At 38.9% G+C, this 17,262-nt stretch overlaps 1 protein-coding gene across 3 annotated transcripts in view; it reads right to left on the bottom strand.

The window, feature by feature from the left end:
* The window catches only part of LOC134349599 (tau-tubulin kinase 2-like), a 350,526-nt gene that overhangs the window by 187,494 nt on the left and 145,770 nt on the right, over window positions 1-17,262 (bottom strand). For all 3 annotated transcript variants that reach the window (XM_063054164.1, XM_063054174.1, XM_063054168.1), the window contains exons 4-5: window positions 9,728-9,801; window positions 3,966-4,106 (exon numbers count right to left, since the gene is read on the bottom strand). In XM_063054164.1, coding sequence (XP_062910234.1) covers window positions 3,966-4,106; window positions 9,728-9,801 — 215 coding nt within the window. The remainder of the gene's footprint in view (window positions 1-3,965; window positions 4,107-9,727; window positions 9,802-17,262) is intronic.

The following is a 17,262-nucleotide window of genomic DNA, read 5'->3' as shown; positions in this document are numbered from 1 at the left end:
TGGATTCTATTATTGAATTGCTGCAAAAGCACAGAAAAGAAGCGTCCGAGGAATTTCAGCGATTTAGAAAGGAATCCTCCAAAGAGTTTCAACGACTTGGCTCTGAAATTAAACAATTAACTACAAAACTGGATTCTATTCAAGAGATCTTAACTGAGCACGATAAACGAATAAAAGAGAATGAAGAAATCCTGTCGATTCTGGATGAGAAAATGGACGACCTGCAAAAGCATTATGAAAAATAATCCAAGGTTAATGACAAACTAAGACAGAAGATTACTGATTTAGAAGACAGAAGTAGAAGGAATAACGTACGAACTCTTGGTCTCGAAGAGTTAACTGAAGGTGATCACCCTATGGAATTATTTGCAAACTTTTTGGTTCAGTTATTTTCCTGATATTTTAAAATCAACACCAATGATCAACTGAGCGCACAGAGTACCTGGGAACAGAACGTTTGCAAGCAAACCTCATTCAGTCATAATCAGTTTTCATGAGTTTCAAACAAAGGACCGTATAATTCGTGAATCTCGTCGGAAAGGTATGATTGATTATAATGGTAATAAGATTAGAATCGTTGAAGATTTCTTGGCAGAGATTATGTGGGAGCATGCTAACTTGAAAAGTGTCATGTCAGAGCTCTACAACAAGGATTTTAAACCTTCTCTACAGTATCCAGAGAAGCTCAGAATTACACTGCAGGATGGATCGCAGGAATGGTTCCATTCAAGTCTCTAGGCCCAGAAATTTTTAGAGTCAGTAAAGTGATTGCTTATTATTTGTTACATGAATAACTGTCTGTTTTACCTTTGCTAAACTTTGTACTTAACTCTTTCTTTTTGAACTTTTTAAAGCTTTATTTTGGGAATAAGACTTTAATGTGCTAATACTTTGTCTGCCAAGTTTAAAAGTGTCATGTAACAGCTGTTAAACAAAAACTTACATGAGTAATTGTGTGTTTTGCCTCTGGTGAATCTTGCAGTCAATTCTCTTTTTGAACCTTCCAAGGTTTTACTTTGAGAATAAGATTTTAATGAGCTAATATTGTGTTCCATATTATTTTATATTATACTTACTTTTCTAGAGTTCTTGATATCAGAATAAACTGTGTATTTATTATCTGTCGTTCTGACTAGGTTGGAATATTTCTAACTTTGAAATTTCTTTGGAGCTAAGCCAGCAGGATTTTTGGGAGGATGTTGTTATTAGTTATAGGCATCAACTTTCTTTGGTCGACTTACTCTCTTTGGGAGCGGGGAAGGTGTTTGGGTTTTTTTTCTTGGAAGCTGTTTGGGATTCTTAGTCAAACCTGTTGTTTGGTTTCCTTATCTCATAGGTCATTGCTTAGTTTTATTAATCTTCTTAAGGATTATCCTTTTAACTTTTCTTTTAAATAATAATAACATGGATTATAGTATTAATTTACTTAGTCTTAACTTGAAAGGATTAAATTAAATTACCCTTTGAAACGAAATAAGATATTTGCCTATATTAAAAAACATAAAAAATTATTTTTTTTAAACAAGAAACGCAATTCTGATAATTCACGCCTTTTCAGCCGATGGAGAGAATTGCACTTTCATTCTTGTTTTCAGGCCAAATCTAGAGGAGTTTTGATTTTTATAGAAAATACAGTTCCCTTTGTTCAACACAAGGTTGATTCTGATACTAATGGGCAATTTGTTATAGTATCAGGGAAAGTACAGAGTAAATTGTTAGTATTTGCTAATGTTTATGCTCCAAATATAGACGATCCAGGATTCTTTGAGCATTTTCTTTTTCATTTCTGCCTGATCTGAGTTTGTACTCATTGGTGATGGCAGGAGACTTTAATTGCTGGTTAGATCCAGGTTCAGATCGCTCTTCTTTTAAATCAGCCACATTTAATAAATCAGCCTTGTTTATTCATTCATTTGTAAAGAAATGTGGGATTGTTGATATATGGCATTTCTTACACCCAGCAGATAGTGAATACTCGTTTTCCTCTCATGTTCATCATACGTATTCCAGAATTGACTTTTTTTTATTGATAACCAAATGATTCCATTAGTTTGATCTTGTGAATACAAAGAGATTGCTATTTCTGACCATGCTCCTATGCTTTTATCCATAAATCTTCCTGGTTTTCCTCAAACAGATTCTGGCATCGTAATTTAACTTTGTTATCTGACAAGGATTTCTTACATTTCTTGGAGAGGCAAATTACTCTCTTTTTTGAAGAGAATATGGTGGAGGAGACGTCTAGCCTTGTCATATGGGACGCCTTTAAAGCATATATTAAGAGGACAAATCATTTCTTATACTGCAAGTGTTAAGAAAAACGCTAATAAAGAGAGAATTAGTTTAGCCAATCAGCTGAAACAATTAGATGAAGAATATGCTTTGACTTCAGGTCCTGTTTTATATAAAAGACAGGTTGAAATTAAAACTAAATATAATTTTTTATTAACATATCCTATTGAAACTCGACTCCTGAAGGATAAAAGTCAATTTTATATTCATGGAAATAAAACAGGTAAATTATTGGCTGACCAAATTAAAACTTCTAGTGCTAAACGACAGATTAAAGAAATTTATAAAGCTAACGGTATTGGGACAACTGATCATTTAGAAATAAATGATACTTTTAGAGAATTTTATTCTAAACTTTATAGTTCTGATCCTCTTAAAGATAATACTGTAATGAATAATTTTTAGACCAATTAAATATCCCTACACTTTCTGTTGATAACCGAAAACAGTTGGATCAATGTATTTCTCACAAAGAAATAGCCGAGGCTGTACGCTCACTGCATTCAGGGAAAGCTCCAGGTCCTGATGGATTTTCTGGAGAATTTTATAAGGCTTTTTCTTCTTTGCTTATACCTCATTTATGTTCAGTTTTTTCAGATTCTTTTAAGTCAGGTAGGTTGCCGCAATCTTTTTACGAAGCTTCTATTTCGCTTATCCTTAAAAAAAAAAGAACCCAACTGAATTTTCTTCATATAGACCAATTTCCTTACTTAATGTTGATGCTAAAATCCTATCTAAAGTTCTGGCCCATAGGATGGAAAATATCTTGCCATCTAGCATTTCTGACGATCAGACTGGTTTTATTAAAAATTGATATTCTCACTTTAATATTCGTCAGTTATTAAATGTTATCTATTTTCCTTCTAAGGAGATATCGGAGTGTGTGATATCCTTAGATGCTGAGAAGGCTTTTGATCGGGTTGAATGGCATTATTTAAAATTTTAGAAAAATTTTATTTTGGGTCCAACTTTATTCAATGGATTAAATTACTGTACTTATCTCCTTTTGCTCGGGTTCTTAGTAATTCTCAGAGTTCTAAACCATTTAAACTTCAACGTGGAACCAGACAAGGTTGCCCTTTGAGTCCTTTGTTCTTTGACCTGGCCTTAGAACCTTTAGCTACTGCTTTTCAAGGATCTAATGATATCACTGGTATTTTATGGAAGGGTACTATCCACAAAGTTTCACTTTATGTGGATGACTTATTGCTTTACATTTCTAATGTCAAAACTTCGTTACCTTCTGTGCTTTCTCTACTCTCTTGTTTTAGTCAGTTTTCTGGATATAAATTGAACCTACACAAGAGTGAACTTTTTCCTTTGAATAATTTGGTATCAACTGATATTAACCTTCCTTTTAAAATTGTAAGAAACCAATTCATTTATTTGGGTGTAACAATTTCTTTTTTTTAAACCAAAAGAGCCTTCTGCCTTGCTACCTATCTTTTCAATATGATGTGTATACCTAGATATTAAGCTCCCAGCTATAATCTTCTTTAAGCCATGAAGAGAAGGCAACAAAGGAGTGGGACTAATTGGATAGCTCGAGTATTAAACTGTCATGGATATAATCATTCTCTGAAGTGACATTCAGTTCTCAAACTGAAGGTCAATAAACTTAAATTTATCCTACACTTTAAAATCCAATTGTAACTGTTCTCTGAATTACTTACAGGTTTGATGTCTCTGTGAAGGAAGCCTAGAGTGTGAATACTTTCTATTGCTTCAAGAATTTGTTTCCCCAGTCGTAGAATAGTGCTGATGCTAAAGGTACCGCGTGATTGGCTGCGACGTAGATCTGCAAGATTTCGCCCCTGAATGGAATGAAAGAAATTCTTTTTAAAACTTATTAAACGAATAATACATATCACTCAGGACATGGTCTGTATATAAAGATTTTTAGACAATTCCTTGAATAATTCCTTATTTTTCCACATAGCAAATACGCCAATGAAATTCAGGTGGCTCAGTATTTTCAGTGGTAATCTACACTCATCCCAGTTTTCATTTCTGACAGGCTGCATCACTGTCTGGTATGGTGGGGGGGGGGGCTATTGCACAGGATTGAAAGCTACAGAAAGTTGTAAAATTAGTCTGCTCCATCTTGGTTACTAGCCTCCATTTTACCCAAGACATCTTCAAGGAACGGTGCCTCAGAAAGGCAGCATCCATTATTAAGGACTCCCATCACCCAGGACATGCTTATTGTTGCCAACGGGAAGGAGGTACAGAATCCTGAAGGCACACAACTCGGCCAATCTGAAACAGCTTCTTCCCTTCTGCCATCTGATTCCTAAATGGACATTGAACCCATGAACACCTCCTCACGTTTTAAAAAAAATATAATTTCTCATTTTACACTATTTTTAATTTAACTAATTAATATACAGTACATATATATTTGCTGTAATTGATTTACTTATTGTTTTCCTATATTATCATGTATTGTACTGTACTGCGACCACTAAGTTAACAGATTTTATGACATATGCTGGAGATATTAAACCTGAATCTGATTCTGACTCTGATTCTGATTTATTTTCCCCACATTCTCATTAACTTGCCAACTCCGCACAGACTGCAACCAATGTCAGGACTGAACCTTGTTCTCTGGCATTGTGAAGCAGCCATTCTACTAGCTGCACCATTGTGTCACCCAACCAAGAGGCAAGTCTGAAACAAACTCAAATAACAAAGCTGATGGCAAGGTTAATGGCAGCCTGACCAAAAATGTAAATGTCTTTAGTATGTAACGAAGAGCAGCAAATGGGATCCAAAACTGGCTCAAAAATTAACGAGTGGTTTATGTTTTAATGATTAGAAGGCAGTTTACAGTGAGGATCCTTATATTTCATTAGTTTATACCCTTGCTTTTTGCAGTTCATTTAGTAATTTAGACAAGTGAAGACATGAAAAGGTTTCTAGATGATATAAAATAAGACCACCTGGCTGTTAATAAAGAGAAAAACATTAGATTGCAGAAGTAAACCAATGAACTAATATGTTGGTCAAGGAGGTGCACACTTGTGGATAGAAGATTGGCAAACAGGCAGAAGGTAAAGAGAGGGAATAAAGGGGGGCTTTTCTGGTTGCTTGCCTGTGACTAGTGGTATTCCATCATGGGTCAGGTGCACTACCTTAATGATCTTGATGACAGAATTAATGGCTTTGTGTCTAAGTTTACAGATGATGCAAAGATAGGAGAAGGAGCATTCAGTGTTGAGAAAACAGGAAGGCTGCAGAAAGACTTGGACAGATAGGAGAATGTACAAAGAAACGGCAGATGAAATTCAGCATAGAGAAGTGCATGGTCAGGCACTCTGGAAGAAGGAATAAAGAATTACAGTATTTTCTAAATAGGGAGCAATTCAGAAATCAAAGGTGCAAAGTGACTTGGGAACTTTTGTGCAGGATTCCCTAAAGGATAATTTGCAGGCTGAGTCAATGGTGAGGAAGGGAAATGCAATGTTTGCATTCATTTCAAAAGAAATAGAATATAAAAGCAAGGATGTAATTCTGAGGCTTTATAAGACAGTGGTCAGACCACCAGTGGAGTATTGTGAGCAGGGTTTGGGCCCCATATCTACAGAAGGATGAGTTGGCACTAGAGAGGGTTCAGTCAATATTTACAAGAATTATACAGGTTTCCCCCACCATCCGAAGGTAGAGCGTTCCTATGAAACAGTTCGTAACCCGAAATGTCATAAAGCGAAGAAGCAATTACCATTTATATGGGAAAAATTTGTAAGCGTTCGCAGACCCAAAAATAACCTACCAAATCATGCCAAATAACACATAAAACCTAAAATAACAGTAACATATAGTAAAAGCAGGAATGATATGAGAAACACACAGCCTATATAAAGTAGAAATACATTTCCACAATCATTACTGCACTGTTCTCCGTAGTGAAAATCTCGCGCAAGTGCCGTCGGCAGAAAATCTCACGCAAGCGCTCTCCAGTAACCTTTAAGCTATGAAGCTGCCAAATCATACCAAGTAACACATAAAAATACACAGCCTATATAAAGTAAAAATAATGTATGTACAGTGTAGTATCACTTACCGCAATTGCTTCAGCGCCGAGCACACAGATGATGGTGTGTTAGGCTGAGTCGTCGCAGGTTGGGTGGTGCAGTGGCCCCCATCCTCCAGGCCGTCAACAGATACCGAACCACAAAGCGCGCAGGGGTGCAGTGGTAGCTGGGAGGCATCCAGCACATCTTTAAGAAAAAGCCAAAATAAACATGCTAATTAATTAGGTACTGCCCTGCACGTAATTGTCGGCCCAGATCAGTGCCGATTTCCAATTGCGTCGTCTCCGAGTTGAGCTGACAATTACGTGCAGGGCGGTACCTAATTAATTTGCATGTTTATTTCGGCTTTTTTCTTAAAGATGTGCTGTGTGCCTCCTGGCTACCGCTGCATTCTCCGCGAATCGCGGGGTGGTGGGACACTGGGGTGTCATCTCATTGTCTGTTTCCATTAGAACAGGCAGCTCATCTTCTCCTATGACTGCCCACCTCGATGTCGAAGGTCGAGGTTCGTCATCTGCTGTGGCTGATGCGGAAGGCTTGCTTGACTGCTGAGCCTCGCGCATTTTTCTATCATACAGTTCTTTGTAAGGACTCAAACCATTCTGCAAATATCCCCTAAACCTACGTACCCTTTCAAAATTAAAGTCGTACTTTATCATTGCAGCGAAAATCTCACGCAGTTGCTTCACATTCAGTTCCTGGATGACTTCACTTTTGGTCCGTTCACTACTGCATTCAGTTTCAATTGTTATCCTTTCCTCTTCCAATTGCATCAGCTCTTCATCTATCAGTTCTTGGTCATGGGATGCCAAAACCTCTTCAACATCATGTTCGTCAGTTTCCACAAGCCAAACTCACTTAGTCCTTACTTCGTTCACCACAATCGAAACGCTTAATTACATCTAGTTTTACGCTAAGTGTAACACCCTTACGAGCTCTTTCAGGCTTTTCCAATACCTCAGAACTCATCTTGCCAACGGCTGCTCACGGGCACGTGTTTAAGCAATGCCGTTCCGAATCTGGGGGACAGCGGCTGCTCAGGGCGCGCGCTGCCTTTTATCGCACGCTGATTTTTTTCCGTAACAGTGAAAACACCTTCTGAAAGCGAAAACAGGGTACTAATGTAGGTCTTTCGTAACAGTGAGGTTTCGTAAAGCGAACGTTCGAAAAGTGGGGGACACCTGTACTGGGAATGAAATGGTTATCATTTGATGACTTTGTACCTATACTCACAGGTGTTAAGATGACCCTCCAAATGAGGGGAGAATCTCACTGAAACCTACCAATTATTGAAAGGACTGGATAGAGGGATGTCAAGAGGATGTTTTCAATAAAGAAACTGAAGAGATTAAAGACTCTGCAAACAATGGCGATAATAAAAACAAGCAGCAAAAAGAGTATTTTGCATCACACCAAACTAAACTTCAAAAGATCCCATGGATATTTTCAAAAAGTTACGTCAAGCCCTGCAAACCAGATTTAAAATGACTGATGAACTGGATTGAAAAATAACCAGTTTTTTTTAGTAACAAATTCCATAAGCCACTTCATAAAGCTCCAAAGGGAGACCATCAGCAAAATCTCTAACAAATGGAATTAAAAGTAAATTAATGATCTTGTTTGGAAACTGGCTGAAAAGCAGAAAGAAAAGTTGATTGCTTTGTATGCAAACACTCCGGATGAGATCAGTGGGGACCTGCGTAAGGATCTTGCAATTCTGGAACTGTATGTAGCAACCAAGTGACCAAAACTATTAAGTAAAAGAATTATTGATGCCATCCAAATCTTTTACAGTATTTGCTGTACATCTGATTATCAACTGATTACCATAGTTGAAGTATCTTGACCCTTTGATCCTGATTATTGGTAATAAACTATGACTTTCAATTCTCTATATGTTTATAGAAATAAGAAAGGATATCCAAATGTTTGGTTAACATGACCAACACCCTGGTAAGCTTTACCTGGCATTTATATAAAGAACAGTACCATCGGAATTGAAGATTGTAATAAGCTATTGAATACACTAGTCATACAGGCTGAAGTGGCGAAGATAAACCTTCACCATAAAGCTGCTTGTAGATCAGATGATGTCACAATTTTCAATCTGAAAAATATGCTATTGTTGGGACTAATGTTTTATACATCCATTTTCTTTGCAAATCTTTCAGCTTTCTCTCGTCTTTCTTTTGTTCAAGCCATACCTGAATCAGCTTTAACTCAAAGAGCTCCTCCTTCCCTGACTGCAAACTATTTGAGCTTTGCTTCTTTCTAGAATTAGCATGCATTCCCCGGTCTCAGGTTTTCCCTTATTACTTTCAGTGTTCTTTAATTTTCCAACACAACTTATATTTCTTTGTGTCCTTCCCTCATCAAGTGTTTTTAATGATGATTTCCACTTCTTGAAACTATATTATGAGTTTTCATCTACGCTTTACGGTAAATTCCAAAGCTCCCAAAGCAAACTTGTTTTACAGAAATTGCTAATGTATTCTATGCACACGAGCCTATATAGTGAGATCAGTGCATCTTGTATGCTTACTGTAACACCCACAGCAAGTCTTTCCAACTAGAAGACATAGGACAAAACATTAAATGTCCAGGATGTCAAAACGTGTGGGTGAATTTAAACAGAAACAAATTGGGTACTAACTAAGACTGCCTGTCAATAGGATATCCCCTCAAAGTCAATGTTAGGATAGGTGCAAATTACAAAAATAAATAAAGAAACGGGTCAGAACTTTATTTAACATCGTCATGATATTGACTTTTGTGGGGTCAAAATAAGCAGCACTGTAAGAGAAGATATTAAAAGATTCAATGCACAAGCAGAACTACAGAATATGAATCTATGCACAGACAATCTGAGTTTATCCTATCTAGATATAAAAGACAGCATATAGTATTTTCCAAATGGTAAAAATCTAAAAAAACAAAAAGCAGTAGAGGTTCAAAGAAACGTTAATGTATACATATCATTAAAATGTCGTGGACACAAAATACAATGGAAATGGAGAAGATACTCAGCCACGGGTCATTAAGGTGGGCTCAAAGGACAAAAATCCAATTTCCTTTTTTTTTAAAAAAAAGTACCTGCAAGATCACTTTATTAGACAAAGAATAATTCCATTATTGTTGTACCAATATTATAGGAAAGTTCAATAATAATCTCATTTATATATTTTTAAAAATATGCACATGCTGTGCTAAACAACCTCATTAATAGAACTCATACATAGTGACACAAGCCACAATAACCCACAGAAATAATTCCCCAAGAGAGATTTGACCACCTTATGTGACCAAGTAATTAATTAAACAGAATGAACTATTCTCCATAGATTAGGTACTTAAAGAATAAGGTGATAAAACAATTTATTAATAGTTTAAAAGCTTACCTGCAGCTGCATAACAACATAGTTAAATTGGTCATTTCTTCCACAGCCAATAAATCTACAAACATGATCCTTCCCTATTGCCAAAAGTAGAAAGAAATCATTAATAATTCCACTTACAAATGAATGCGACTAGCACAGAAAAGATCAACTGAAAAACCCCTGACACAATTTGACCAATAGTGTTAATTATTCAGAGGCCTACACAGTACAATGGTGTCACACCATACAGTAGATTATAATTTATAACTCAGACAACAAAATGACACAATAAACATAGAGGACTGTAATGGAGGTACAGGCTTTGCCAACTGAGTAGAAAAGGCAGCAACGTACGGCAATTTGGAGCTTTGAGCTGCATCCAGTCGGAGAGATCTGAAGCCTGAGAAGCTGAAAAGGCAGTGACTCACAGCAGTGTGAAGCTTTGAGCAGCGCCTAATCAGGGTTCAGGATTGATTAGCAAGAACAAATTAAAGTAAACATGGGCAAGCGGAGCAGCTATCGTTGGATGGACAGTTAGGGTGGGGATTTTGAGGCATTAGCTCTTCAATGCTTCAGTGAGAGAAGGCAAAAGCTGTAGGTAAGAGTCCCCCACCCCCCCACCCCCACAGTTTATTGTTCTGTCTTCTTTATATTTCTTCAGTTAGAACAGAGAGATGCCAGGTAGGGTGGAGGAATGTTCCTCCTGTGGGATGTGGGAAGGCAGGAGACGCCCCCACATCTCGACAACTACACCTACAAGTGCATGCAAGTGCATGCAATTGCAGCTTCTAACACTTTGCATTAAGGAGTTGGTGGAACTGGAACTGGATGAACTCCAGATCATTCGGGAGGCTGAGGGGTGACAGGCAGGACATATAGAGAGGTAGTTACACCCAAGATGTAGGACACAGGAAACTGGGTGACAGTCAGGAAGGGGAAAGGGGTTAAGGAGCCAGTGCAGAGTACCCCTGTGGCCATCCCCCTCAACAATGTCACTTTGGATACTGTTGGTGGGGAGAAATGACCTAGCAGAGGAAAGTCACAGTGGTCAGGTCTCTGGCACTGAATCTGACTCTGCAATTTAGAAGGGAAGGGTGGGGGTGGCGGGGGAGAGGTGAGCAGTGGTGATAGGAGATAAAAGATTCATTAGTTCGGGGAATGGAAAAGAGGTTCTGTTGATGAGAACTAGATTACCCAATGGTACGTTGCCTTCCTGGTGCCAGGGTCCAGGTCATCTCAGATCAAGTCCGAAGAGGGAGGGTGAGCATCCAGAGGTCGTGGTTCATGTAGGTATCAATGACATATGTAGGAAGAGCGATGAGGTTCTCCATAGGGAGTTCAGGGAGTTAGGTGCCAAGTTAAACAGCAGAACCTCCAAAGTTGTGATCTCAGGATTGCTACCCATGTCACATGCTAGTGAGCCCAGAAGTAGGAAGATTATATAGTTTAACACATGGCTAAGGAGTTGCTGTAGGAGGGAGGGCATAAGATTTTTGATCATTGGGCTCTCTTCCAGGGAAGTTGGGATCTATACAGAAGAGGAGGTTTGGACCAGGACTAGAAGGGGACTAATATCCTACTGGAAAGGTTTGCTATTGCTGCACAGTGGGGTTTAAACTAGAGTTGCAGGGGGATACAAACCAGAGTGCCAGAACAGTTAGTGGAAAGGTTGTGGAGACAGATGTTGGTAAAACCTCAGACAAAGTCAGGAACCAAAAGGTTGAGCATAGTGTGATTAATGTCCTGAGCTGCACATATTTCAAAGCAAGAAGTATCATAAGAAAGACAGGGTATGGATCAACACCTGAAATTATGATATTGTAGCTTTGGTTGCAGGAAGGGCAGGACTGGCAGCTCATTATTCCAGGGTTCCATTGTTTTCAACGTGACAGAGCTCGAAGGATTAAAAGGAGAAGGAGGTGGCGTTACTAGTCAGGGAAAATGTCACGGAAGTGCTCAGTTGGTCAGACTGGAGAACGTGTTTAATGAGGCATTATGGGTGGAACTGAGAAAGAAGAAAAGTATGACCACTTTAATGGGGGTATATTCAAAGAGAATTAAAGGAACAAATTTGCAGAGAGATTGCAGACTGTTTTAAGAAACACAAGGTAGTTATAGTAGGTGATTTTAAACTTTACATATATTGACTGGGACTCCCATATTTTAAAAGGACTAGATGGGATAGTTTGTGTCAAATGTGCAAATGGCTTCCATAATCAATACATGAAAGTCCCAACAAAAGAGTGTGTGATTCTCGAACTGCTATAAGGGAATGAGGCAGTGCAGGTGACAGAAGTTTGAGTAGGGGAACACTTTGCATTTAGTGATCACAATGCCATTAGTTTCAAAGCAAATACGGAAAAAGATAGGTCAAGTCCATGGGTAGAGTTTCTATCTTGGAGTGAGGCCAATTTTGATGGTATCAGAAAAGATCGGGCATTTGGGGATTGGGACAGGCTGGCTTCTGGCAAAAGTGTACTTGACAAGTGGGAGCCTTCAAAAGTGAAAATTTGAGAGTACAAAGCTTATCAAAATAAAAGGTAAAGATAACAGGTGTAGGGAACCTTGGTTTTCATTTAATATTTTGGCCGTGGTTAAGAAAAACAAAGAGGTGCATAGTAGATACAGGCAGGTAGGAACAAAGGGAGTGCTTATAGAGTATAAGAAATACAGGAGAACACTTAAGTCAAAAAAACAGAACAACTATAAGGCGGCTTGAAGTTGCCCTAGCAGACTAGGTGAAGGTGAATCCGAAGGGATTCTATAGATACGTTAAGAGCAAAAAGGATTGCAAGGCACAAGATTGGTCCTCTGGAAGATCAGAATGGTAAACCATGTGTGGAGCCAGAAGAGATGGGAGAGATTTTAAATGGATCTTTTGCATCTGTGTTTACTCTGGGGATGGGCAAAGTCCATCAAAGTGAGACAAAGCAGCATCAACTGCATGGACCCTATACAGATTATAGAGGAGGAGATGCTTGATGTCCTGAGGCAAATTAGTTTAGGGTGGATAAAACCCCAGGGCCTGAAAAGGTATTCCCTCACACCCTGCGGGAGGCAAGTGCAGAAACTGCCAGTTCCTAGGAGAGATTTTAAATCATCCCTAACGACAGGTTACGTGCATCAGAGGATTGGAGGATAGCCACTGTTGTTCCGCAGTTCAGAAATGCTCTAAAAATAATCCAGGAAATTATAAACCCGTGAGCCTGACATCAGTAGAGGGAAAGTTATTGGAAGGTATTCTAAGGAACTGAATATATAAGTATTTGGATAGACATGGACTGATTAAGGATGGTCAGCATGGCAGGTCATGTTGAGCCAATCTTAGAGAGCTTTTTGAGGAAGTGACCAGGAAAGTTGATCAATGCAAGCTGTCTATGTGGATTTCAGTAAGGCATTTGACAAGGTCTGGGGTGGGAGGTTGGTCACGAAGATTCAGTTGCTTGGTATTCAAGATGAGGTAGTAAACTGGATTAGACATTGGCTTTGTGGAGAATCCAGAGAGTGGTAGCGCATGGTTGCCTCTCTAACTAAAGGCCTGTGACTAGTGGAGTGCCGCAGGGATCGGTGCTGGGTCCTTTGTTGTTTGTCATCTACATCAACGATCTGGATGATAAGCTGGTTAAATGGATCAGCAATTGGCATTTGACACTACGATTAGGGGTGTAGTGGACAGCGAGGAAGGCCATCATGGTTTGTAGTGGGATCTGGGCCAGCTGGAAAAATGGGCTGAAAAATGGCAGATGGAATTTAATGCAGACAAGTGCGAGGTGTTGCACTTCAATAGGACCAACCAGGGGAGGTCTCATACAGTGCATGATAGGGCACTGAGGAGTGTGGTAGAACAGAGGGATCTGGAAATACAGGTCTATTAATGCACCTAAGTGGTGTCGCAGTTAGATGGGATCACAAAGAAAGCTTTTGGCCTTCAAAAATCAAAATATTGAGTACAGGGGATGGGGTGTTATTTTGAAATTGTATAAGACATTGGGTGAGACCCAATTTGGAACGGTGTGTGCAGTTTTGGTCACCTAGCTACAGGAAAGACGTAAATAAAGTTGAAAGATTACAGAGAAAATTTACAAGGATGTTGCCGAGTCTGAAGGACCCAAGTTATCAGTAAAGATTGAATTAAGTTAGGACTTTATTTCTTGGAGCACAGAAGACTGAAAGGAGATTGATAGAGGTACACAAATTATGAGGGATATAGCTAGAGTAAATGCAAACAGGCTTTTTCCACTGAGGTGGGCAGGACTACAACCAGAGGTCATGGGTTAAGGGTGAAAGGTGAAAAGTTTAAGGGGAACATGAAGGGAAGCTTATTCGACTCAGAGGGTAGTGAGAGCTTAGAACAAGCTGCCAGCAAAACTGGTGCATGCATGCATGCTTGATTTCAATGTTTAAGAGAAGTTAGGATAGGTACTTCGATGGTAGGTCGCGGTGCAGGCCAATGGGAGTGGCTCACCGTGGACTAGAAAGACCAAAGGGTCTGCTTCTGTGCTGTACTTTTCTATGACTCTAAGGATTGTCTTGTTTCAATTAATCTGGAAGCACTAGTCAAAGTCAGGGGTTCTCAAATTCGGGTCCATGGACTCCATGTTCAATTTGTAGAATCCCTGGTCCAAGCACTTCCATAAATTTCAAAGTGAAGTGAAAAGTTTCACCTATGAAGATTTCTGGAATAATATTTTCACCAATACTTTGTTTGAAATGAAAAACTCACACATTAAATGAAGAGCAAAAAAGTGCAGATGCTAGAAACCTGAAATTTAAAAAGACTGGAGACACCCAGCAAACAACAGGAATTCTGCAGATGCTGGAAATTCAAGCAACACACATAAAAGTTGCTGGTGAACGCAGCAGGCCAGGCAGCATCTGTAGGAAGAGGTGCAGTCAACGTTTCAGGCCGAGACCCTTCATCAGGACTAACTGAAGGAAGAGTGAGTAAGGGATTTGAAAGTTGGAGGGGGAGATCCAAAATGATAGGAGCTCAGGCACACTGCATTCTGATGAAAAGTGATGCCCACCAATTCTCATTTTGGGGTCAGTAGTGGAAAGGATGAGCAGCTTCGGGTTCTTGGGCATTGAAATCTCAGAAGATCTATCCTGGACCTATCATATTGATGCAATATGATCAATATTGCATTGATCACACAATACACAGCAGAGACTATGCTTCATTAGGAGTTTGACGAGATTTGGTAAAGTCACCAAAGATTTTGGCAAATTTCTACAGATGCACTATGGAGAGCATTCTGACTGGTTGCATTACTGCCTGGAGTGGAGGCTTCAAATGCATAGGATCAAAAGAAGCTGCCGAGGGCTGTTGACTCAGCAGCTCCATAACAGGCATGAGCATCCCTACCAGAGGATTTCTTCAGTAGGCGGTGCCTCAAGAAAGCAGCATCAATTACTAATGATTCTCACCACCCAGGATATGCCCTCTTTTCATTACTACCATCAGGGAGGTGGTACAAGAGGCTGAAGACCCACACTCGATGTTTCAGCAACAGCCTCTTGCACTCTACCGTCAGCTTTCTGAAAGGTCCATGAACACTGCCTCATTATTCCCCCTTTGAACTATTTTTTTTAAATCTCTTATACTATACTGCTGCCACAAAACAACAAATTTCACAACATATGTCAATAATAATAAATCTGATTTTTCCTTAAACATTAACTTAAGTTCCCCTCTCTACAGTTGCTGCCTGTTCTGCTGAGTAACTCCAGCAATTTAAGGCTTTATTTCAAGTATGTTAAAACTTAGCTTAGATACAAAGTCTGCTATTTTGACACCTTTAAAACACTGCATGCACCAATTCACTAGCCTTAAATCCACACAGATTACTTAGAATATGATGCATCTAAGCAACGTAAATCTGTTATGCTCATAAACCCCTTCCCTTAGACAATTGTCAAAATAGCTCAGTTCTTAAAACCATTTTTGATCTAGATAATAGAATGCATTGACATTTTAATCTGCACAAACTATACCAATTCACAAAGCCTTGTCAAGAATTTATCAAGGACTGTAAAAATCTCTGCAGCGGTCCGAAAAGTAATGACAAGGATAAATAGTTTTGCTGTAAATAACATTTGAAGGACGTTCTTCTGTGCAAAACTCTGCCAAATACAAATATTCTTTGCTCGCAAGAATATTTCTAATCAGCAAAATCACTGAGAAAAAGTGGAGAGGCTTTGGAGAGGGTGCAGAAGAGATTTACCAGGATGCTGCTTGGTTTAGGGGGCATGTGCTATCACAAGAGGCTAGACAAACGGGTTGTTTTCTCTGGAGCATCAGATGTTAGATAGAGGTTTACAAGATTATGAGAGGCATAGATAGAGTAGACAGACAGTATTTGTTTTCCACGGTTGAAATGTCTAATACTAGAGGGCATGCACTGAAGGTGAGAGAAGGTAGGATTAAGGGGGACATGAAGGGCAAGTTTTTTTTTAAAAACTCAGTGTCATAGATGTCTTGTATGGTGTACAAGCAAATACATTAAAGGCTTTTAAGAGACGTTTAAATAGAGAAATGAATACAAGTAAGATGGAGGGATATGGACATAGTATGTAGGAAGGTGGGATTAGTATTTGGGTGTTTTTAACTTGCTTTTTAGCTGGAATGGCACAACATTGTGGGCTGAATGGCCTGTTCCTATGCTGTACTGTTCTATGTTCTAAAAAAAAGTGATAAAATAAGTGATTGTTTGGGCAATAAGTGACAAGATCATGGAGTTCAGACTCATTAAGCGGCATATCTCAGGGATTGAATCTTCGTCTACAGCTTTTACCCACAAATGCAACTTGAAGAAAGACAGAACTATATTTGCAGGATTTCGGATCATAAAGTTAGAAGGCATAACAAAATTTGTTGATGGTTAAAGGATATTGAAAAGTGAGCTCAACAGATTGAGAGGTTTTGCACTCTGGACCTACAAACGAAGATGAAAATATTCCTTTCATGCTGAGTGACCACATATGGTGTGCAAAATGGGAGGGGAGAGAAGTAATTTTGTTAATATTTAGAGAAAGATTCATGCAGTGTAAAATACCCTAGCCAATGTCTCCTATACATAGTGCCCAAACCTCTATAACCCTTATATAAGATTTCCCAAAGGAAGATTCTAATCCCCTCCCACAGCCAAGAAATTAATTAATAAACTATTATTGATTACATAATTTTACTCTGTATTGTATTATGAATTAGGCACTTCAGTCCAGGTGCACCATCTACTGATTTTTGCACAATAAGTAGTACATACACTTGTAGAGATTAGGAACAGACTAGTGTACCCAGCCCCTCAAGCCTGCTTTGCCATTCAACTTCAACTCTATATTTTCAATTGCCCAGAGTAACCTTCACCCTTTGCTCATCAACTATCTATCTTTGCCTTAAAAAGTATTTGTAAAGTTAGCACCCACCAAAGGCCAACAGTCTTTGGAAAGAAAATTCACCACACCTCTCTTAAATGGGCAGCCCTTTATTATTACCACAAGCAATTCTGCAGATGCTCAAAATCCAGAGTAACACACAAATTTCTGGAGAAATCAAC

This window comes from Mobula hypostoma, chromosome 1, assembly GCF_963921235.1.
Source record: "Mobula hypostoma chromosome 1, sMobHyp1.1, whole genome shotgun sequence".
NCBI classification, from domain to species: domain Eukaryota; kingdom Metazoa; phylum Chordata; class Chondrichthyes; order Myliobatiformes; family Myliobatidae; genus Mobula; species Mobula hypostoma.
Note: the sequence above shows the minus strand (reverse complement) of the source record. Positions and strands in the feature narration are given on the sequence as shown.